The sequence below is a fragment of the Typopeltis vanoorti genome, chromosome 2 (genome assembly GCF_054136105.1).
Source record: "Typopeltis vanoorti isolate ZY-2024b chromosome 2, IOZ_Tvanoo_1.0, whole genome shotgun sequence".
NCBI lineage: Eukaryota > Metazoa > Arthropoda > Arachnida > Uropygi > Thelyphonidae > Typopeltis > Typopeltis vanoorti.
In genome coordinates this window covers 144,997,460-145,023,632 of record NC_143550.1, presented here as the reverse complement: position 1 = coordinate 145,023,632, position 26,173 = coordinate 144,997,460, and the positions used below count along the sequence as shown (strand labels likewise).

Sequence of the window (26,173 nt, the reverse complement as noted above, 5' to 3'; positions counted from 1 at the left end):
TTCAGTAATTTGAATGTCTCAATCATATCACCCCTCCTTCGCCTATCGTCCAATCTCTGCAACCCACAAATCTTCAACCTATTCTCGCAAGGTTCATTCCACAGACCTGCTATCATCTTGGTCACTCGTCTCTGGATCCTCTCCACTTCCTCCCCATCACGAAGAAACCCTGGTGCCCATAACTGGGCACAGTAGTCTAGATGGGGTCTTATCAAGGCTCGATACAGAAGAACAACAACTTGTTTGTCTCTGCATGTTAAAGTATTTTTCAGAAGCCAAGTGATTTGATGAGCTGATTTAGTCACTTTTGCAATGTGCCCCCCTAAACTTCAATTCCCTATCCACCAACACTCCCAAATCCCTGGCCTCATCAATCTCCTGGAGTACGGTTCCACCAATGCGATATACTGCTGCTATTCTTTTCACCCCAAAGTGCATAACCTTACACTTTGCCACATTAAATTGACATCCATTTTTCCTACCCCAGTCCTCCAAACTATCCAAATCATCCTGTAAAATTTTGACATCCTGTGCACTCATAATTGCTCTACCCAACTTTGCATCATCAGCAAACAAGTGAACACTTCCTCTCAAATCCTTTCCTATATCATTGATGAACAAATTGAAAAGCAGTGGTCCAAGAACAGAGCCCTGCGGCACACCACTAGTCACAAGCCGTCTTTTAGACTCCACTCCTGCGTAAACCACTCTCTGGTATTTCTCCTTCAACCACCCTCCTATCCATCTCACCAATCCTATATCTATCCCCCATCTGCTCCAGTTTACTGATTAGGGTTCCATGTGGTATCCTGTCAAAGGCCTTGGCAAGGTCCAGTAGTATCACTGTAAACCCATTACCCCTATCCAGTTCAGCCGTCACTGTGTTATAAAATGTGAGCAAGTTACTGAGGCATGATCTACCCTTCACAAAACCATGTTGTCCCCCATACAATATCCCATTTTCATCTATCCAATCCTGTATTCTTTTCTTGACTAATTTCTCTAAGACCTTGAAAATGGCAACGTGACGTTGCCGAAATATTGAAGTATATTAAAATTTATTTTAATGTATATCCTAGTTGACGTTATAATTTCTTTAAATTATTTAGTAAAAAATGCATAACCAATGTCTAGGCCTTTCCACGAGAAGTAATTATATGTTATTCCATTTTTATGTAGAGCATACCAGAAGTGTCCTGTTTTTGTCCTTTTTGTTTTGAAAATCTGGTCACCCTAGTCTAGAGTGTTGGTTGAGTGGAAAAGAGTTGTCTTATTCTGGTTTGTATGTGATCAGTTTGCTTTAGATTGTTACTAACAGCATACACTCAAGCCTCTCTTCTATCTCCATCAGTAAAATTGGAGGGGAAAAAAAAAGGGAGCCAGTTGGGGATGTGGAAGGTCGCTACTATTTGGTTGTTGGGACTGTTGGAAATTGGTCTTCAAGGACAAGAGGTAGGAATTATTTCCAGAATTAGGAGGGCAGTTGATACAGTGGATTAACATAACAATATTTAATGGTTCAAGGAAACCTTAAATCAGAAAGATCAAAATGAGCACTTCAAGATTTGGCATCCTGTGGTGAGGAACATCAAATATGGCAAAAAAACATATGTGCACACATGTATGAAAGGAATTATGGAAAGTATAATTTGGATATTTTAGGTGGATTGTGTTTGCAGGAGGAAATGAAGTGGTAATGCATATCATTTAAATTGATGCTTATGTTGTAAATGCTGGTGAAATTAATGTAGAAGAATTTTTTGACGATGGTGTATAGGGACATGTAGCCAGTAAGACAGAGAAAATCCAGTCTCAATCCCAAAAGTGTTCTCCACATGCCTCTGCTCAGCCTCTCTCCAAATATGATCTAGTAGTCAATGGATACAGGATTATGCACCTGCTGATACAGAAGCATTGCAATCATTTTTTATTCCTATGCACTATCTGGCAGCCTGTTTGTGAAACCACTTTGAAATTTGGACAAACTGATGGATCTCTCTCTGGTGTTCTTTGAAGTATAAGGAATAAGCTGAAACTTCTTCTCTGGAAGAAAACATATCAGCCACTTCACTCCCTCAGTAAGCAATGTAATGTGTTTCACTGGGCAATGAGGTAATTAAGCTATCTACTATCTAATAGGCATTTCTTCCAACTTAGATAGGTATCCTTTGACAGTAGAAATGCTTGCTATAAAACACTATTGCCCTTCTTGGTTGTGTATTTTGCTTCATCCAGCCTGTTAGTGGCTGAAATGCTAGCAGGTATATTGGGAACTAATATGTAATCATGCAACGAATCCTATAATTTAAAACCCTCTACTTCATTTATTCATCAAAAGCCTTAACTATTATCACATTGAGTTCTTTTTCTTATCATGTTAAGTTAATTGCAAGATTTTGTAGCATATGTATTTGCTTTAAAGGTAGAATACATGCTAGGTAATTTTTTTTGGGGGGGGGGGTACATTCCTAAATAAACCATATTTTGGTCTTTTATTAGTTTTCAGAGTTTCCTATATTGCAGATATTCTGGATTTCTGCAGGCCTCGAAGAAAAGCCAGTGGTTCAAAACAGCACTGTTAGCTGAAATAAATTTTAAACATACTTATAAAAGTAACTGGGATTCTCTTTGCGATTATTCACTGTTTAAAAAGTTGTAATCATAGCATAGGTGGAGCAGGTTACATTATAATGCTGTCAGTTTCAGTATGGAATGGATATTTTATTCTTGTTCATTAAATTTTTTTGGTGAGAGGACTCATTTCTATATTTTGACAAAATAAAGATGCTTATATATATATATACAGGTACATACAGGTAGAGCCTGACTTATGGAAATTATCCTGAAAAGGACTATGAAAAAATTCCAGTTATAAACATTTTTGGGAAGTTAACATGTAGACATTACTAAAGAAAAAATAATAACTATCTGCTAGTTTTTGTGCATACAGTCATACCCAGAGTTACGCGGTTTCTTACGTATTCCCGTCCTGCTTCACGCCTCACCACTAGTCGTATCTTTCAGGCACTGGCCGTATTCGGCAGTGTCACACATGCTGTGAACAAGCACTGACGTGTTTCGCGCAGTTCTCCATTCATAAGAATATTTATAGTATAAATATTCTTATGAATGGATATGAATTCTTATGTATAAATAAGAATAAGATGATTTTTATAGTCTACAAACCTTGCGATTGTTTAATGTTCTTGATAAAAATTTTATCGTATAAAAAATAATAAAGTCATCCAAAAGAAGCAAGTCTGATTCTTCTACAGCTAGCAAGAAAAGAAAAACATTGATTTTGGAAACAAAACTCAACATTATTAAGTATTTTGAAGGCGGAATGAAAATTTGTGAGTTAGCAAAGAAGTTCGATCTACAGGAATCCACAGTAAGAACAATCATAAAAGAAAGGTTTACAGATTTTGGAGGACATAGATTCTAACGAGGAACGAATTGTAGCCACAAGGCAAGGAATAAAAAAAATCATTAGCTTGCTATGAAGAAATTTTGCGTGACAAGAAAGACATTATGCCGTCAGACGAATCTATTAGATTTTATGAAACCATCGACATCGAAATAACTTTTTTTTTATGTACGAAAAACTACAATTATGATTATATTTCTTAAAAAAATATAGGTGTTTTTGGTCCTTTAACCCTTGGTTCCAATTGTATGTTTGTATCTATAAATTACATGCAAAATTATACCTCGAGCTACGCGAATTCGACTTACGCGCTTTTTGTTGGTCCCACCTACTGCGTAACTTCGGGTTTTACTGTATTTCCTATTTTAAATTAACAGTATGTATGCAAGAAAGCAATACAAACAGGTAGTGACAAATTCTCTCTTCATTATTAGTTGCTTTATTACTTTCAGTGTAGAGTGCTGCTTACTTGATTTAACCCCCTCCCCCCCCCCTCTTATTTAGATTTCACATGAACTAAAGTGGTTTCACTTTCAGAGCAAAAAGTTGAAATTGGTGAAGCAAGCATTAAAACAGAGGTTGATGATGGAGACAGTATATTAGAGCAGTCTTGGAAATCAGGTATGTATACACCACAGTATTTTAACAATAACAAAAAATATATGCACTCTTAGCATGTTCATGTCAGGCAGTGTTCCACGTGTTATTATGCTTACCATGTGAATATGTTCCCTTCCAAAAAAAAAAAAAAAAAAAAAAAATCAAATGACGTGCTTTTAAACAAGAATGCATTTGCAACGGAAATGTGACATAGTCATCTTTCACTCTACACAGATTCATAGAGACCAAAGAAATAGTTATAGCGAAGTTTCTTTTGATGCTATTTGGAAGCTTTAGTTTATTATAATGAATGAGTATACTCTAATGATTGTTATAGAAATTGCTTGACCTTAGATGATGTCAGTGCATTTCTCAGTCATGTTGCTTTCCTGATGAAACTACCTTTCTTTAATAAACTACACTGACACAATGTCAGCTTTGAAGAATGAAAATAAATTCATATTTCTTTGAAACAAGCATGTGGCTGCCTCAAACTGAAAGTGTGTCCCCTAATTTTGGATTCTGTGATTAGGCTATTCTTTTCAGGAAAGTAACATGAACAATAATAAAAAATAAATAAAATACAGTAAAAAAAAAAAAAAAAAAAAGAAGTTTACTTGAATTTACTGAATTAGAAATCATAACTCTTCCAGTATGACAAAACAAATCCCATCTCATTCTGCTGACCTAATGAAAGCCTTCTTGAATAAGCAGTTTCCAGATAGATGGGGTGGGGAGTGAGTCTATCATATGGCTAGGTCCCCAACTTTGAACCTCTCTCCCTCTTTCTGTGGGCATAAATACCCTCATGTAGCAAACACAGCTGTTGGTGACTGTGCTGCATTGTTAAATAATTGCTGCTTGTGAATCCAACACCTCAGGTATGCTATAAAATATCTGGCTGGCAAGAGATCAGGTATTCTTAATATTTCTCAGGCTATCTCTGATGATTTACTTACTCAATAAATTTTGCAGACCAAAGCAGGTGCATTGGTCTGCAAAAGCAACATGCCTCTGCTCAGTTTCCTGTGGCATTTAATTCCTTCAGAAACGTTGAATAAATTGCTGCTGTAACAGTTTCACCTTTTTTTTTTTTTTTGGAGGGTACTTGGTATGGATTACACCATCCATATCCCAAAAGACAATGGCAAGAACCTTTTTTGACTTGTTTGAGCTCTGGGTATGTCCAAACAAGTCAATGGAGTGATGTTACAATATGACCAATATGCACTTGATTTCTCAAAATCACAGATGTTAGTGGATTATGACCTCAACTCGTTCCCTAGATAAATACCAGCCAAAAGCATTGAGAAGATATTCATCTATCATCAAGGATAATAGCATGCACTGCATCAATGTTTTTAGGTGTGATCACTGTGAAAAGTCTTCCTGCCCCGAGGACATCTGTTGTCTCAGGACAGTACCATCGACAGAGTGTAGCATAGTGGCAGCACCGTATTAGGGCAACAAGATATTTTACATCTGATGTAGATGCAATAGATTTATTTGCAGAATTAAAATTTTTCTCAAAAATAATACAAGAGAAAAGTGGTCCTCACCAGATTTTATCATATATATATCATCATCATGAAATTCCTGCCATGTACCCACAAGGGGTGTATAGGATATGATAGTAGTACATGAAAAAATTATATCATTACTAACTTCCTATCTACAATTTTCCTCCAAATCAGTCAGTTACTTGTCAAGACTCCAACATTATCAGATCTTATATTTCTATCGTCTAAGGCACTTTGTACTGTATCAATCCACCTATATCTTGGTCTTCCTCTAGTTCGTTTTGCTGCCAACCTGGCAGAGAACACTTGTTTTGCTAATCTTTCCTCGCCCATTCTGTTTAGGTGACCATACCACCTGAGATTAGATCTGCTAACAGATTCCTGGATGCTGACAATGTCAAGTTCTTTCCTAATATCCTCGTTTTTAATATGATATTGCCATTGATGCCATCTGTTCATGCCTCTAATCTTTCTCAGGACTCTCAAATCTGTGGTCTCTAGTCTTTGGTCAGATGTTTTACTTCTGACCCAGCTCTCAGATCAATAAGTTAAAACTGGTTTGAACACTGTCTTGTATACAGCTAATTTAGTGTTCCGACTAATTTCTCTCTTATTCCATATGAATTTATTCAATTGACTTCCTACCATACCAGCTTTGTTGATTCTGTTCTCTATTTCCATATTTAATTTACCATCTTCACTAAAAATCGTGCCTAAGTAGCTGAAATGTTTTACTTGTTCCACAGGTTTTCCATTCACAACACAGTTGACATTTTCAATGACTCTGCCTATTTTCATTGTTTTTAATGCTGACGTTCATACCATATCTCTTACAACAGCTATTTAATTTAGTCAGAGAATCTTGCTGACTTGTAGCGGATTTATTTAGAAGTATAACATCATCTGCATAAACCAAAGTGCTGACATTAACATCTCCAATTTTGATATCAGGTTTAATACCACTATCCTTCATAATGTGATCCATATAGATAATGAATAACAGAGGGGATAATGTACATCCTTGTCTCACACCAGATTTAACATTAAACCATCTTCCGGTACTTCCTTCAATTCTAACTGCTGACTCACAACTCAAATAAAGACTGAATATTGCTTGATATAATGCCCCACTGACACCATATAACTGCAGCGTATTGAATAGCTTCTCTCTTGGCACCTTATCATATGCCTTTTCCAAATCGACAAAACTTAAATACAGATCTTTGTTATATTCCCATGCTTTCTCGACTAATTGTCGTAAAGTGAAGATCTGATCCTGACAGCCTCTGTTTGGCCTGAATCCAGCTTGTTCTTCACCAAGCTTTTCTTCCACAATTCTTCTCAACCGTTTCTCAAGTATACTTGCATAGATCTTGCCAGGAACACTCAATAGGGAAATACCTCTGTAATTCTCACATTCAGTTTTATTTCCCTTTATATATATGGGTACTATGAGAGCTCTACTCCAGTCATCGGGAATTCGTCCCTCTGTCCAGGCTTTCTGAACTATGCAGTGCAGCCACTGTAAGACTCTTATACCACCATACTTCAGCATTTCTGGTCGAATATCATCTACTCCAGCTGCCTTTCCACATTTCAAGCCTTTGATGGCTTTTTCTACTTCAAGTATGGATATGTATTCCTGACTGCATGCCTGGTCAGTGTTTTTTACCACTGTGCTGTCATCACTGCTTGTTTCATTTAGCAGTTTTTCAAAGTAATTACTCCATACTTCAAGGATACTCCATACTCCATATCTTTTTCTCCAGTTTTCATGTCACTTTATCATCTCTAACTCCTTTTACATCTCTCTTTCCTCCATTCCTAAGCTTCTTCAACAACCTCCAGAATATTTTGCCACCTTCTTGATATTTATTTTCTATATTCTTGCCAAAGTCCTCCCTTGACTTTTGTTTAGCTAGTTTTACACAGTGTTTAGCATTCTTGCATTTGTCTCTATATTCTCTAAGAGCACAAGCTGACTTATTTGACAGGAACTTTTGATATGCTTTCTTCTTTTCCTTCACTGCCTCTTTAACTTCCTGTGTACACCAGGGAGTTCTGATTTTTTTATCCTTGCAGACAACTTCACCACATGCCTCTCTGGCAGAATCAATCAATGTTTTCTTCAGAGTTTGCCACTGAATCTCCAAGGTTTGATTCCTGTTCTCAAACTCTTTCATTTTTTCTTCAATAATCTTTGTGTATTTTAGTCTACAATTAACATCTGAGAGCTGCTCAACTTTTATTCGCTTTAAAACTTTCTCACATGTTATTCTTTTCAATATGAAATTCAATTTTATATATATATATATATGTATCATCATCATCAAATTCCTGCCATGTACCCTCAAAGGGTGTACAGGATATGATAGTACTACATGAAAAATTTACATCACTACTAACTTCCTATCTACAATTTTCCTCCAGATCAGTCTGTTACTTGTCAAGACACAAATATTATCAGATCTTATATTTCTGTTGTCTAAGGCACTTTGTACCCTATCAAACCACCTATATCTTGGTCTTCTTCTGGGTTGTTTTCCTGCCAACCTGACAGAGAACACTTGTTTTGCCAATCTTTCCTCGCCCATTCTGTTTAAATGACCATACCACCTGAGATTAGCTCTGCTAACGCATTCCTGAATGCTGACAATGTCAAGTTCTTTTCTAATATCCTCATTTTTAATATGCTATTGCCATTGATGCCATCTGTTCATGCCTCTAATCTTTCTCAGGACTCTCATATCTGCAGTCTCTAGTCTTTGGTCAAGTGTTTTACTTCTGACCCAGCTCTCAAATCCATAAGTTAAAACTGGTTTGAACGCTGTCTTGTATACAGCTAATTTAGTGTTCAGACTAATTTCTCTCTTATAGCATATGAATTTATTCAATTGACTTCCTACTATACCAGCTTTATTGATTCTGATGTCTATTTCCATATTTAATTTACCATCTTCACTAAAAATCGTGCCTATCAGGGGCGATATTTCTTTGCCTCAAGGTGCGATCTTATCTGATCTAGCAACAGTCCTGTCTCAGGATGCCAAGTTTTAAACTTAACTAGCATAATTAGACTTCCCCAGTTAAAGTTGCACTTTAATACAATAATACAATACAATAAATGAAATACCTGTCTAAGCTTGTAACAAAGTTGCTGACTTATAGATGAACTTAAACAGTTGGCTATAATTAAAGTAAAATATTTGTCATGAAAATAATTTCATTGACCTGTTGTCTTTTTTTTTTTAATGTTAGAAGTGAATAAAATCAGCTCAAATATTTAGTGCAGATATAAATTGTCTAGCCTCCTGAGTAGTCGACTAATAGTCACTTGTTTAAGCTCAGGTGTGTCATCCTCAAAATCTTTAATTTTATTATAGTATCGAAGACTACCATCAATTGATGCAAATTCTTCATAGTTTGATATGGTTCATGTCTAATGGGATGTCATTTTTACTGTCTGTCATATTCATGATTGAATTTTTAATCTACAGTGAGCAAAACAGTTTTGATGTAAAGATGGTTTTTATTATTCACCAACTAACAGCCATAAACCATATTGCTTGTAAAAGATTAACTTTTGCACTGACCTCAACATTTATCAAGGACCAGTAAAATAGTAAGAAATTTTTCTTGTTCCGTTGTCATTCCATGTCCAAACTCATAAGCCAGTTCATAAAAAATTCTAATGTCATTTGTACATTTTTGTTTGCATGGTACTGAACCGGTAAACTCTCCATTCTAATCCTTTAAGGCATCAAAGCCTGGTGCCATTCATGAGAACTGACAGCTTTCGTTTATCAGTTCCTGACACATATTTGTACAGCATAACACTGTTACACAATCCTTTACGTTCTTTGATCCATACAGTATAACATATTTATAACACGGGAAATCCAATGTGGCCCACACAAAATAGCCCTGTTTCTTCAGTATTGCATGTGTCATCAGCACTAAATTTTTGAAGCAAGATTACATAATTTCTCTACCATTTCATGTGATAGTGGTTATTGACTGGCCCAAATAAACGAAACAGATTCTTGTCATTCTTTGGTATATTCTCATTTTGTTTTTGTTCTTCTAGGCTTCTCCCAATAAAATAGCTGCTCCTAACCAGAATCTGCTGTGTTGTGTGTGTGTGTGTGTGTGTGTGTGTGTATTTATTTATTTATTTATTTATATATATATATAAAAAATCTTTTGTAGGTGATGAAGACGGTGTTAAAAAGAAAAAGAAACATAAAAAAATAAAGGTTGAAGCAACAGAATGAATCCATGTAGCTTATTACTTCTGTAAAAAGAAATACATGAAATGTAGTACTTTTATAGTAAATTCTTCTAAAAAAATTGACTGGATTTGCCTTATTTTATTCTTTGGTATAAAATTATTTAATAATTTTAATATTTCCTTCTTGATTATTTTTTTTCATTGATTAATCCTGCTAATTTATTTTGCACATAATTGAATTCTGTATCTTAACATAATGAACATTTCATATACAAATCTGGTTTTAAAAAAAATGGCACAGAAAAATCTAAAACAGAATATTTGGTAACTGGCATGTACTTTTAGGTCTGTTGCAATCATTACATCATCTTTTTACACCTAGTTTAAAATATGACATATACAAATTAGCTATGTACATTCAATCTGTATATAGTTTTCTTCATTTATTATGCATTAACTACTTGGTCTATTCACTGGTTTGTTTCTCTATTTTGAAAAAAAAAAAAAAAAAAAAAATGCAAGATCATAAATTTGTAGCTGGGAGAGGGGGCAGGGGACCTTGCTGCTATATCAATGAGAATGAATAATATTGAAAATCTAACCTAGAGTACAAGATTATTTACATTCTGGGCTGGATACAACACTCGGGTCTTTCAGCTAAAGTTATTGTCAACTAAGCTATACTTGTACATAAATACTTTTTATGTGCATTATTTACTTCCTAATGCCTAATATCTAGTTCTTCATCCCTACTCATAAACATATCCCTCCATCTATAGTATAGTGAGTGATGGTGAACCTATGACATGCGTGTTAGCACTGACACACTTGAGGATTTCAGATGACACACCTTGGATGTTGAAAAATATTGTTATTCTGATGAAAAAACTGCGATAAATCGTGTAAGATCGCTTTCAGTTAAGGCGAAGGTAGGTTTGCTCATTGAAAGAACTTTCTACCAGTAGTCAGCAATAGAAAAGTCATTAAATGTAACGTAAGTTTGTAATTTCAGTTTATTAAATTAATTGTATAATATGAATTCATACATTTTATATCAATGTGCTATTAAATAAATAGCATAATATGATAAGTCACCATCTATGATTATGTAGTTACATTTATAATGCATGTATGCAAATGGCACATCAACAACATCAATATTTTAAAAAAAAAAAAAAAAAAGTTTGACACACCTGGGTAAAAAGGTTTGCCATCGCTGGTATAGTGGCATGTGGAATCTTTCTAAGGCAGACCAGATTCCCCCCTCCCAGGAGGAGGAGGAGAGCTGACAATTATTTGTATTGTTATCTTCTATTTTGTTATGAAGTAACAAAATGTGAATACAACAAACTCTACCATTCATCATTTTATATAATAAACATATGCATTATTTTTCCATTAGTTTTAACTTTCATATCATTGGATTACTGTCCAGCAATGAAGTACTTGCTCCATCAGTTAATATGCATTTAAAAAAAAAAAAAAAAGTTAAAATGTTGTTTTTGTTGAAAATCAAGTGAAACATTAAAAATAGGAGGATAAAATTTGAACATGATTACAATTTTATATGGTTTAAGCACATGCTGCTTTCATAATGCACCACTGTACAGTATAAATGTAAGCAAAGTAGTAAGCTGGATAGTCACATTCATATGAATGTATCTGCATAGTAGTTTGTTTTTAAACATGAATAGTTGAGTCTCCTTAGTTCATTTGAATTTGATCCAGCCCTTTGGTTGACAAGATCTAAGCTCAAATCCTGTCTCTGCTATAAACAACTTTTTATCTTGGCTTTTGAATTGAAAGTGGTTTGTCGGTGTCATGTGGAGGTTGCAGGATCTTTTAATCCCACAACAACACAAACCAGTCAGGAGAACACCTGCAATTTACATACAAAAATATGTGTTTAGGCATAAGACTAGGCACCTCATCCTAAAACTATAGTTCCAAAAACCAATCTGGGCAGGTCATGGACCTGTGGGGCCTATAAGTACCATGTATTGTAATTATTAATAACATGAATAGTAAATATGGTCTTAATGAAAAAGAGCATTCATCTATTGGATATTAAAATTGATGTTTGCGTAGAGCAGTATTTGATCATCCAGTTTTGCTTTAAAATTAAGTAAAATAGCAACAGTAATCGTAAATGTGATGATTTCATAGTATGTTTGAAAATTCTTACTGACTTCCTTTATTAGGAAGGTTTGTGTTGATGAAGGCACCAACACAAACATTCAACCAATAATTCTAAGATTTAAATATAAGGTATGCACTATCAAAATTTGTTCTAAAAGTTCAAGGTTATTTAGAAATATGCAGAGAAATAAACGTGGGATACTGATGCCGCACATTTTATTATAGCTATTGACAAACGTTAGATTATGGCTATGGTTGGGAGATGTTAGATAATGTTGAATGATGGAGAGGATGTTCTGTTGATTTTGTGATGGAGAAAGCCATTAGCTAAAAAAAAGTCAGATATGATTTCTCTGGAATGGGTAGTGTGGTCCAAGCAAATATTTCTAGCTCGATTAGCTAAAATTTGATAACACCATGCTGTTGGAAGGGATGGTGATGTGACAGATGATGTATGTACCTTGCTATATGTTACCATGCTAAGCATTACAAGCAGACTAAAGGCCATCTACAGGCTCGCCCCCACCCCACTAATCTTTTCGTGGAACATTTCGAAAATGCAAAATACTTCTAAACTCTTCCTCCCTCTCAAACCCACACTATGGGTATGCTATGGATGACATGTTTTCCATTTGGCAGATACATTTGAAACGTTTTATCAAACCTCACATCTGATGATCTGCTTTACTGTTTTAAAGGAAAACAATAAATTGTCTTTCCTTCCTTTACACTCTAGTCACTCAACTACCCTATCCACACTGGAGGACACATACATCTGTCACTTCAACCCTACTCTTCCCTCCCCTCTCCAACTATATGGTGCTATCAAAACCTTAGCAAATCAAGCCAGAACCATTTGCCTAAACCACACTAGTCTCTCCACAGAAATCAGTCACATCCATGGCACTGTTTTACTTAATTGTTTCTTCCCCACCCCTTTCACAAAATCAACGGCCCATTCTACCAATTCCCCCACCATCACCAAACACAGACACAAATTCCATTCCCATTCTCTACATTCAGGACACCTCAGAAAAAGCTTCACAGGTTTTAAAAAGATGACATTTGAACCTTCAAGCCATATCTAAAATTAGCTACCTTTATCCACTCGGCAAAAGATCCTCTACATCATCTAGACTATTCTTGGTCTATATCATCTCTTGCTCCTACAAACTTTTACTCTAAACAAACAGGAAGAATATTAATATCTGTCTGGAGGAATGTAGAAATTGTATTACCTGCAGTACAGCTTTTGAAGTAGAAAACCATGCCATGGATATAGAGTGCCAGATCCAATGAAATAAAACTCTTTTATACAGAATCAGATATTAATCTGAGAAATAGTTCCTCAGATTGATATCTGAGATGATGAGATGATATATATTCTGATAATGATGACAACATTTATCAAATCTCAACAAATTTGACTGCCTCACTTTGCCAAAAATTTGAGAGACTTTGATCATTAGACCTTCAGCAAGATTCCATCACTGCACCAATAGAGTGTGCCAATTAAGACTGTAGGATCATCTCCCTTACTCTTTGTTTACCTTCCTGCTAGTGTGCCCATGAAAATGCTTGCTTAGTTTGACCAGCTATTCAGACTACAGATATTTCTGATAATTTATTTTTCAAACTCTGTACAAGAGAATTAAAATATATATTTCATTTTAGGATCATGTATTTTTTATTTATTTTATTTCTGTATTTAGGAACATATATACATTTTTTTTTTTTAGTGTAAAACAATAGTAAAAGTCAAAAATACTAATTGCAAATAAAATTTAGTTCTGAAAAGATCATGTCCCACGAGGAACAAAATATTGGATATCAAAACTCAAATATGCAGTATTTTTTTTCCTTGTGGGACATGATCTTTCCAGGTTTGCTTAGCCATTTGTTTATAAAATAAGTGCAAAGGATTATTTTTTACTGCTTTTTCCAATCAAATATCAAAAATAATTATTAATATTGATCTTGCTTGTTATGCAAGAGGAGCTGATATCAGCAGTTTCATAACTGTTCATTTTAGTTCATTAATAATGGGAGAGTACATTCGAAGTACTGCAAATAACATAAACATCGTAGTATGTCTAAAGGAAAACCATGCAAGTGCAGAAACTAAATGTTCTGTAAAGTGATTTCTGAGGATTATGAATAAACTGTAAAACTTAATTCAGACATCTTGATTAATTTACAAAATAATTACATTGTTTATAAAATAATCACTAAATTTTTATTGATAGCAATTAACACTGTGGTTGGACTAAGGGTTTGATAAACCAAGAGATTACGCATGGTTTTTCATATCACTTGTCTCCAGTGAGCAAGGTGGTAATGTTACACTGGACAATTAAGATCATCAGCTACCTAAAACTTTCTGACCATCTATGCTGCAATGGAGTTAGAATCCACAACATGTTTGTAGTAAAACCTGAGATGTTATTCACTCAGCCACACAGGCCAAGTACTATGTGTGTGTCTGGTAATTCAGGGCCTGAGTTCTTCAACACCAGTCTATCCCTTAGGATGAGTAAACAATTAAAAAACAGACTATGAAAGTAGATGAGAACATTAAAAACATCACCTCCATCTTGAATGGAGAATCTATAGAACAAATAAAACACTTGAACATCAATGGCTGAATCATATTAAAAAGGAAGATATTAGAAAGGAACTTGACATTTGTTAGTATTCAGGAATGTGTGAGTAGGGCTAATCTCACTTAAACAGAATGAAAGGAAAGAGTAAAATATTTGATGGCAGGAAAAACACCCAGAGGAAGAGCAATCTTATGTGGATTGATGTAGTATGAAGTGATTTAGAATGAAATATACCATATGTTGGAGTATAAGACAAGGCCTAAATTTTAGGCTATTTTTAGGTTTTAAGCTTATGTCGGTTGTATAAGATGACTCCCCAATTTCTTCTTTCTTTTATTAATGCAATGTTAGTTATCATTGTTATATCCATTATTTTTTTGCAATAGCATAGACATAGATTTACTATTTACATGAATTACCCTAATTAAAAGTGATTAGCCCCAATTTTAATTAATTATTAATTTTGTATTTTTTTTTTAATATTAGGATTATTAAAATTTGTTATTATTTAAAATCATGGAACCAGCAACAAAACAAAGAAGTATGAAGCTCAATTTAAAATAAGGGTAATTGAAATGGCAAAGCAAACTAATAACTGTGCTGCTGCAAGGAAGTTTGACATAACCGAGAAAATGGTAAGAGAATGGAGGAAGAAAGAAGATATTTTAAAAAAATTGCCAAAGAAAAAATGTGCGATGGGAATCACCCGATGGCTGCAACTGGAAAATCACAGTGCAGAATGGGCATTCGAACAAAGGCAGAATGGTTATCTTGTTACAAGAAATATGATTAGAGCATATGCACTAAAATAGTCAAGATTGAATCCAGATGAAAGTATAGAATTTCAAGCTACTTCAGGATAGTGTAATCGTTGTTTGAACAGACAAATCTGGTAATACGACAAAAAAAACGAAAATTGTTCAAAAAATACCAGCAGATCTTGACCACAAACTTACCAGTTTCCATAAATTTATTATTCAGTTGAGACAAGAACATAAATTTCTATTGTCGAATATTGGAAGTATATGGATGAAACTCCTATGAGCTTTGATATGATAAGCAATAAAACAGTGGAGTCTAAAGGTAATAAGAGTGTGCTAGTTCGAAGTACATGTCATGAAAAATAAGGTTTACGGTTGTGTTGTCATGTTTGGCTGATGGAGCCAAGTTAAAACCAATGATCATCTACAAACATAAAACTAAACCTAAGATAAAATTTCCTTCAGGTGTTTTTATATTTTCGCAAAAAAGGATGGATGGATGGACGAAAATGGTGTGAAATTATGGATAAATAATGTGTGGAACACGCGACCAGGAAGTATAATGAAGAAACGCAGTTTATTAGTATGGGATATGTTTCGTAGTCATTTAACTGAGAATACTAAAAGTCTTCTAGAAAAAAATAACAAAAATTGCTGTTATATACCAGGTGGTTTAACTTCTATATTGCAACCACTAGACGTCTGCTTGAACAAACCATTTAAAGATCACATGCAAGAAGAGTGGAATAATTGGATGTTGACTGGTGAAAAATCATTTACAAACGCTGCATCACTTGATATGTTGTGCAATTTTGTGATCAAAGCATGGAATAAAGTAAAAGTAGAGACTGTAATAAAATCATTTTAAAAATGTGGTATCTCTAATCTTATGGATGGTATGGAAGATGATCTGTTGTGAGACACTGATGATGATGAAAATGAAATCAGTTCACCGGATTCAAACTGGGATCCATATGATGATCATTTAAACAATGAATCTGAAGAACTATTTTCAACAGATGAAGAAAATTAACATGAAAATTGAGGTTAATAATTATGTTTAAGACTTACATCTATTGTAATATTTTAAATAAATTTATGTAACAAAAAATTAATGTGATTTGTTTATAAGCACTGCCTATTTTCTTATATAACGATGTATTGTAACTACCTAAATGTTCATCCAAGAAATTAAGCTTCCCTTTTTTATACTTGTCGTACCTATGATTTTGAGGGGTTTTCTGTAGTATTTGAGAGTCATCTTATATGGTATGTCACAACCCCCGATATTGGCGTTGTGACAGATAACATAATAAATGCTGGCCTGGTTTGCCAAATGGTTATTATATTTGCTCTCCAACTGTGACAGGCTACAGATTCAAATCCCACCATAGTAATGGTGGGGTGTAATTGCCTTTAGTGGTAGATGAATTTCATTGTCAGGTATGAGACCACCACCCTGTTTATTGGGGATTTGAAGTGGCTTGATAAAGTTCCATGTTTGATATCTGGAACAAGGTTTCTGGATGAGATTTAAAATAAATAAATAATCTACTATAAGTTTACAACCTTTCATGGGTGGGAGTCGCATAAAAATTTTTTTTAAAAAATTGGAGAAGAATTATCGGTAAAAAGTTAGTGACATGTGAAAAGTTTACATTATTACTATCATGATATATCTTGTATATCCCTTTAGGGTAATGTTAGAAGTATGAGAAAGAACAGGCAAACAGCCAAGGGTTATCAATCCTCCTAGTTATATATTAAAAATAAAGGTACAGTTAACCTGCTATAATACTGCTAAAGGAAACCTGCTAGTAATTGCAAACTACCAAAAAAGTCTCCGCCAAAGTCCTATAGCATAATGGACTCTTGATTCTACCCAATCAGCTAGTCAACTTCCATTTAAATTATTCCCTATATACTATTGTGTGCGAGAAACTTATGAAAGAAAAATACACAACAGACAGCTTGGTAACATATTCATTTATTTCTATAAAAACAGTTCTTAGCAATGTATGTTATAACACATATCATAATTGATATTTTTAAAGCTGTTAATTCATAGTAAGTGGTTGTGCACAAAAATATATGTAACGTCAAACACTGCATCTTTTCTGTATATTTTGGGCTGTATTTAAGGCCAGATTTAGTTACAAAATATGTATACATATATTCAATAATGTAGCACAATATAATACAAATATTCTAGATTTTTCATTATGAAAGAAGCATGCACTTTCAAAGAGGAAAAGTGAGTTAAAAGCAACATTAGTATTAGTGTAAAAATATGCTTTTTTTTTTTTTTTTTTTTTGGTTTCTTGGCAATCTTTATTAAATTCTTTACTTCTTTAGGCTATGGTTTCCAGAACATTAATACCAAATATATAGTATCTATAAGTTTACCATCTCTTAAGTGTGATAATACATTCCTTAGATTCTATTTAAAAGGTTGCACAAAATACTGCATGACAAGTTGCATTTTTATTATTCAAAATATATTTTAGCTAGAAATTTAAATTTTTTCAAGTTGGGTTTTGTTGTTTTTGTGATCAGGCCACAAGCATGATACTAATAAGACTAAAAAGTAGTTGTGATAATCCTGCAAGGTACTATTCATTCTGCCAATAACATTCTAAAGTTATTCATAGAATTGGTAGTAGTTATCCACTTGTTATTAGGAAGAATATAATTTAAGCAGAAATGTAGTTCTTATGATTAAACTAATACAATGATTCTAAATACTATAGAAAAATAATGAATCAGAAGTTATCTTTGCATTCATTCACGCGTACATTTATGATTCATACAGTATTCTTATTCAAACCGTGTACAGGATTTGCTGCTATAAATTGTTTCAAATTCATTTCATAATTTACAGAAACCAATAGTGAAGATACCATCACTTAATTAACTTCTAGTCAAAAATGTAACTTTATATATATTATTATTTTTTTGCATTTGTTTGAAGTACAACATGCAGTATTTTTTTTAAAAAAAAACTGTTTTCATTAATTCAGGTCTTGCTGAAGTTTTAATGGTAAAGAATATCAGCCAACATTTAAGATGTAACTATGTAAAACGTTCAGTAAGATTATTGCATAGTGACATTAATGAAGAGTTTTATATTACCAGTGGTTATAAAAAAAATGCTGACTTATTTTATCAGCCATGGAAAATAACTTCCTGAAGTTGCAACAGCAACCTGTATGTAAGGATATTTAAAAAAAGTTATTTACCTAAATATGAAAGTTAAGGAATTAAGTAAGATGTGTGTGTACATACCTGACTTGCTGAGATTAATTTGGTCAACCAGTCTTTACCAACAAAGTGTGTGAATGAGTATTTTTATTTTGTTTTATTTATTTTATTTTATTTTTTTTTGACAAAAAGATAGTCACGTACAAACATTTTAGTAAGAGATTGCTCTAAGTATTCTAATCAATTTCTTAATACGTATCCTCAAGAAATGTACAGAATACTATGGTAGTACTACGTAATTATAATTAACCTAACAATTTTCATACAAATTAATCTGATATTTGTCAAAACTTCATTATTATCATATCTTATATTTTGTCTTTTAAGGCTAACTGTATAACTATCAATATACTAACCTAATCTTCTGCATTTTTCCACTGCCATCTTAGTAACAAACATCTGTTCTGCTAACCTTGCCTTTCCCATTCTGTTTAAGTATTTTTGAACACTGTTGTATTGTTAATTTAGTGTTTTTACTCATTTATCTCTTGTTCCACTTTAAATTTATTCATCTAACTTGTCCATTTCCATATTTAATTTGCTATCTTCACTAAAAGTTGTACCTAAATAGCTGAAATATTTTACTTGTTTTGTAGGTTCTACATTGTGAATGCAGGTTAAATATTTTCTATATTCCTACCTATTTTTGTGGTTTTTGCCTTTTTATTGTAATATATGGTATTTTCATACCATATATTACAGCAGCTATCCAATTTGGTCAAAGAATCCTAAAGACTTCCACTATATTTATTATCATCATCAGATTAGCCTATCACTTGTCAGCACTCCAATATTGTATCTAATATTTTGTGCTTCTAAAGCACTTCTGACCGAATTAATCCACCTGGACCTGGTCTTCCTCCGTGACTTTTTCTTGCCATCTTGGCATCAAACACCTGCTTTGCTAACCTTTCCTCACCTATTCTATTTAAGTGACCATACCACTTTAGATTGGCTCTGCTCACATAATGTCAAGTTTCTTTCTAATATCTTCATTTTTAATATGATTCTGCCATTGATGCCATAGGTTCACTCCTAATTTTTCTCAGAACCCTCATATCTTTGGTTTCTAGTTTTTGATCAAGTGTTTTATTTCTAACCCAACTCAGATCCATAACTTAACTAGCTTGAACACGGTCTTGTATACTGCTAGTTTGGTGTTTTGGCTAATTTCTCTCTTATTCCATATAAATATATTCATCTGGCTCCTCACTATACCAGCTTTGCTTATTCTTGTCTATTTCCAAATTTAATTTGCCATCTTCACTAAAAACAATGCCTAAATAACTGAAATATTTCACTTGTTCTGTGGGTGAGAATGTAACTGTGTTCTTCTCTTGCCTATTTTCATAGTTTTTGTCTTTTTGTGCCAAATTTGTTACAGCTGTTATTGAATTTAGTTTTGAATGTGTTTAGGAATGTTTAGTTTGATATCTCCAGTTCTAATATCAGGTTTAATGTCTGTTTCTTTCATAATACAATCCATATAGATGATGAACAAGATTGGAGATAGTGTGCATCTTACCCCCTATTTCACATCAAACCATCTTCTACTTCCTTTAACCTAACTGCCAACTTACAACTTAAATATAGACTATGTATTGTTTTGTATAATGTTCTATTTACCACATGTAACTAGAGTGTTTTGAAAAGCTATTCTCTGGGCACCTTGTCATATTCCTACAATTTCTCAACTATTTGCTGTAAAGTGAAAATCTGATCTTGACAACCTCTATTTGGCCCAGCTGGTTCTTCTCCAAGTTTCTCTTCCACAATTTTTATCTCCCTCTTAAAGTATGCTTGCAGAAATCTTACCTGGAACACTTCTGTAGAGATTATTATTATGTGACACCTCCAGGGAGTCTAAAAACTCATGAGGGAGAGTGTGCCAATAGCATCGAACAATTGATACCCTTCAAACTACTAACCACGCTCAAACTTGCTTAACTTTTTGCTGAGCAATTAGTAGCAGAGGCTTTACAAAATGACCAACCTTTCTGTATTATGAATATTTTCTCTGCATAATGTACAAAGCTAAACTAAATATATCCAATTTTGATTTCAGGTGTCATGCCATGTCTCCTTTCATAATGTGCATCCCTGTCTTAAATCTAATTTTACATCAATGTTTTTATTTCCTTCAATTCTAACTGCTGACTTACAAAAGTGTAGAATACAAATTGTTATATGATATTCTGTTTACATTTTTATGGAATTTTGAAAAGATCCTAAACTGTTAGCACCATGTATCTTTTTTCCCAACCTACAAAACTTAAATACTTATATTTCCATCATTTCTCGCCTGTCTTATAGTGAAATGTGTACAACCTCTATTTGACTGGACCTAGCTTGTTCTTTCTCAAGTTTCTGTTAAGTATGCATATCTGGAATTATCAGTGTGGAAATAATTACTGTGTAATTTTCAATTTCATTTCAATTTTCCTTTCTAAAATAGTTACTATGAGTGCTCTATTGCAATTACGTGGAATTTGATGTTTAGATTGTGCATTATGCATTATGCAGTGTAGTCTGTAAATCTTTAGGCCTCTCTATATTTCAGGTATTTCATGTTTTTTTTTTTAATACCTTAGGTTCTGATATGTACTCCTAATATCATAGTTCTTCAGTATTTTCTGCGACTGTTCTGTCACATTGCTTTTTTTCATTTTAACAAACTTTCATAGTACCCACTCTAAACCTCCAGAATATCTCCAGCTTTCATATCCCCTTTATCATTTTGGATTCCTTTTGCAATAATCTTTCCTCCATTTTTGAGCATCTTCAACTGCCTTCAGAACAATTTGTTACCTTCCTGATATTTATCTTATATGTTCTTACCAAGGTCTTTCCATGATGTTTTGTTTAGTTATTTTAAATAGCTTAGCTTTCTCTATATTCACTCAGGGCATCTCTGCTGACTTATTCACTAGAAAGTTTTCATATGCTTTCTTCTTGATTTCACAATTAAGTTTTCTGTTCTTGTAAACACTCTCCCCCATATGCCTTACTGGTTAAATCAATGTTTTTTTGAGAGAACCACTGAGATTCCAAGGTTTGGTTCTTGTTTTCAAACTGATTTTCAGTCTGCAGTTCACCTCAAATGCTGCTTGATTTTCTTTTTAAAACTTTCTTAAATATTTTCTTTTCAATATGATATTTTTATCCTGCTCAAAACTAAATGGTGGTCACCCTATTTCAAATCCCTTATGTATTCTTGTATCCTGGACCAGCATGAAGACATTAAGACTTTTTTATTTCTTGCATCTTCTTGGAACATAGTGCTAATGATGACAAGTTTGTGTCCTGAAGAGAAATCCTGCAGGTATTAACCCATTATTATTATTAGGTTTGCTCTTTTATCCAAATTTTCCCTAAACGTTCTTTGTCTGGAATTAATATCCTACTCTGCTGTTTAAATCTCCAACAAGGACAAACTTTTACTCTTTTTGTCAGCTGCCTTCTCTAATGATGTCAAAAATTCCTCCTCTTCCTCTATAACATAACCTTCTGTAGGACCACATGCACAAATAAATTTCATTGTTCAATTTCCTATTTTGAAATGTGCTCATGTCACTCTACTTGATATTGCCTATCAATCAAGACGATAAAAAGTTTATCTTCCAGTTTCTTGTTGAATGTTATTCTTATTCCTTTCTCTGATTGCTGTTACCTGAATATAACATGTTGGCATAGCACCTTTCTGGTTGTTATTCTGTCATTTAAACATGTTTTCTTGGTACTTCTTACATTAATTTTGCCTGTTTTTCAATTCTGCTGACATTGAGTTTGTTTCAGTAGCAGACTTCAATGTTTGCTTGTTTATTATGAAAACAGCACTGGCAGAGGTTTAAATTCCATGCTGCTGCTGGAATCAGTGGTGTAGCTAGAGCTTTTGCCACCCTCTCAATACACATCAAAAATACTACAAAAAGTCAAAATGATGTATTGAGAAATAAATTAAAATACTGTTTATTTTTGAAGTAAAACTTTAATTCCAACATTCTAAAATGTTATTTTTCTTGCTTTTTTGTTAGCAAAATTGTCGATGACATTGGCGAAGTCTATTTCATAGTAATGTAGATAATTCCTAATTTTAATTTAGAAAAACACCTCTCACAACTAGCAACACTTACAGCATTTGTGAGGAAAATTCGCAGTAGTATTATAATATTTGGAAATGAGTTCTCGAGACAGTATTTTAGAATTAACTACAAAAGTTCAAAAAGGTTTGAAGTGCCACCCCCTCTGGCTGGCATGAAATACCATCATTTTGGTTTAAGCCAATCTTCAGTTGCTCCCATTTCTATATGGGGGGGGTTGCTGTTTCTGTTAGTATTCTCCACTGGTTTCTATTGTAGACTGCATCTTTGTCCAGGTTTTTCTCCTTCAGATCTTCCTCTACGTCATCTTTCCACCTCTTCTTCCTCCTCCTCGTATTTCCATCATCATGATACTTCGTCCATCATATTTTTCATTTCGCTTCATTACATGTCCATACCACCTTAATCACATTTTTTGTATTTTGTTTGTAATTGCAGTCACCTTTATAGTACCTCTGATATGTTCATTCCTCACCTGATCTTTCCTTGTTACTCCACACAGCCATCGAAGCATCCTCATTTCTTCTTACTAATCTTGCTTTCATTGGACTTCTTCATAGGCAGTGTCTCCCATCCATATAACATTGTAGGTCTCACTACCATTCTGTATATTTTTCCTTTCAGTTTCACTGGAACTTTTCTATCACACAAAATTCCTGACATTTCTTTCCATCCTCACTGAATTCTCTTATTGACTTCCCTTTCCACTTCACCTTTACTATCCACTAATGAACGTAGATATTTGAATTTATCTATTTTCTTGATGACCTCTCCATCCAGCACCACATCTTCCTCAGTGTCGACATTTTGACCACACACCAGATATTCAGTTTTTCTTCTAATACTCTGTTCCATCTTATCAGTTTTTGTTTCCATGCACAGCACAATATCGTCTGCATATATTATTATTATTATTCCTGATACCTCCAAGGAGTCCGAAGATTCATCGTGGGAGGACACCTTACCTCTACTACGAATCAACGCCATCTACCGCCCACCTCCAACACCACCACAACTAGTAATTTTTGCCTGTAAATATAACATACTCCAAAGTGCTCTGTCAAAGTATCTATTACTACATTAAAGAGAAAAGGACTGAGTGCTGATTTATAATGTAAACCAACTGTTACCTCAAAATTCTTATTCCCAAACAGCTCTTAACCTGCTTGCACATTTTTTTTCTCTTAAAATCATCCATATCTCTTTTCTAGGCACTGTGTGATATGCCTTCTCTAGGTCTATAAAATCATCGATCATCTGCCTCAGAATAAATGCCACATCCTTAGTTCTTTGAGGCATAAAACCAAACTCTTCTTCTTTGGTTAAGCCAGTACAAAATACAATTTAGTTGGCTAAGTCACCAATTGCCAGCCCATTCTCATTAGTATCCATGTGGATTCCTACTAATAAAAGTACGCTACATGATGTGAGGATTAAACATTTGATCAGAATCCCCATTTGTTTCTCTGTATTCCTTAAAGGCTATGTGGGGATCTCCTGCCAGTTTTGTAGCTTTGATCCTTAAAACACTCTTTCTCTTCCTTCCCCACCTGTATATTTGGATTTCTCAGTTTTGTTGCATTCTGTGCAAGTTTCTAACAGAATTCATATCTACATCCCAGTCAAGAGGATGTCACAACATTTCTTTGTCCTTTGCAAAGACCTGGGTTGAAATCCCATCTAGCATGCAAGGAACCTTTTTAAAAATGTTTTTCATCCCATAAAAACAGACTGGAGAATGTGCAATTAATTAACAGCTGTAATACACTGGTAGATTCAGCATGTAATTATTACCAGAACAAAAGTTGATTAGCTTTATAAATCTGTGCTAGACTGATATTTTTCTTATTAGGAAATGTCTGCTAGTGTGCACCTTTTGAAGTGTTTTTTTTAAACAGTTATTTCAAGAATTTTGACCAGCAATGAATGTATGTTTATAATACTACTTATATGACTTTAATTGACATAAATGTTATTGGGCATTTTATGGCTTATAAAAATAATAGTGGTGATGCATGTGCTTGGGTGCAGTGCTCCTCTAACTCTGTGAAACCATAAAATAAAAATGTAAAATAAAATTAATTCCACCCCCTAGAAATGGGATTCATACTTCACTGTGTTGTACACAGCGTAAGATGCAGCCTTAAAAAATTAGGTATGCCACTTTTTCCCCCCTCCCACACAGCAGGATGAAGCCAATAATTATTATCCTGCAGCAAACCTGAATGCTAATGATTTCTCCATATTTCAGTGTTTGAAATTGACCTTATGTCCCAGTTTACATGTGTTCGATATCCTGTCCAGTTTAGCATTTTTTCCTTGTTTTTCATTTTTTGAACAAACTTTTCCTGGTGCAATGTAATGAACAGTAAAACAAAGCATGTTCGAATGTGAGCAGCTAAAGACAAATATTTCAATTCAAAAAATAAAATAATTGAAAGTTACCTCTATCTGTAGGGAGTATTTTGTCATTGAAAAATATTATGGTATATAGCAAAATCACTTGAAAGTGTCAACAATCTCACATTCATTAACCATAAGATGCTACTTTGAAGATGACTCCAGACAATTTTATGAAATATGCAGTATATTGGGGGGGGGGGGGTATATATAATACTAGTGACATGGTTTCAGAGATAAATACAACTGAGTAAAGTAAGAATATTGACCAAGAACAATCATTTTGCTTATGTTATTATTTAATATTCAGATAATCAATGTAATGCTTTTCTTTAATGTACACAGACGCATGCATTGTTTTAATTTTATTTTTGAAAATTTTATCTATAAAATAAGTATTAAAAAAAGAAACTTGGAAATAGTTTCTCTTTTTTCAATAGACTTGTTTTATAGATCCACCAGTATAATAAAACCAACATTATAGTCACTAATAACTCCCTACAGCTACTGAGGTAACTTTCAATAAATATTTCAAATTATAATTTTAATTATTTTTAGCAACTTCCTCCCTTCACTCATAAATGTCCTAGTTTGAATGATAAATTATATGTTCATCCTGCATATGGACAATGTAATTTGAAGATATTGTAATGTTTTGAATTATAATGGAAAAAAAAAGGACTCTTCTGTAATTTCATCTCATATTTAGGAAGATAACCTTTCTAGTCTCTCACACAATGGTAATGTTACATCTTCATTAATGATCACTCACTTTTATATATATTTTTTTTTATTATAGTCAACTCTCATTGTGGTGAACTTGTGGGGACAACAGGAAATAGTTTGTTATAATAGATGGTTATAGTGAATTTCCTTGAGCATTGTGCCTATGGAGATTTGTCAGCACTTTTTTTGATATTTTGTTATAGTGGATGAGTTTGAGGTATTTACTTATAGTGAAAGTCAACTATACATATTGTTTTATCATATAAAGAAAAGTAATATCTGTTGGTCATGTCTGGCATATGTGTGTGTGTATATATATATATATAATATATATATTAAAAAAAGTTATAAATTTTTACTCACAAACTATTTGAAATAATATGAACAACAGTACTGAAGTTACAC

General features: G+C 33.6%; 1 protein-coding gene across 1 annotated transcript in view; it reads left to right on the top strand.

Annotated features, from left to right (window-relative positions):
- The window catches only part of nop5 (nop5 ribonucleoprotein), a 216,245-nt gene extending 206,395 nt beyond the window's left edge, over window positions 1–9,850 (top strand). Inside the window, exons 17-18 of the mRNA XM_090408601.1 lie at window positions 3,965–4,048; window positions 9,757–9,850. Of these exons, the coding sequence (XP_090264727.1) occupies window positions 3,965–4,048; window positions 9,757–9,821 (149 nt within the window). The 3' untranslated portion in view covers window positions 9,822–9,850. The remainder of the gene's footprint in view (window positions 1–3,964; window positions 4,049–9,756) is intronic.
- Window positions 9,851–26,173: the final 16,323 nt, after the last annotated feature.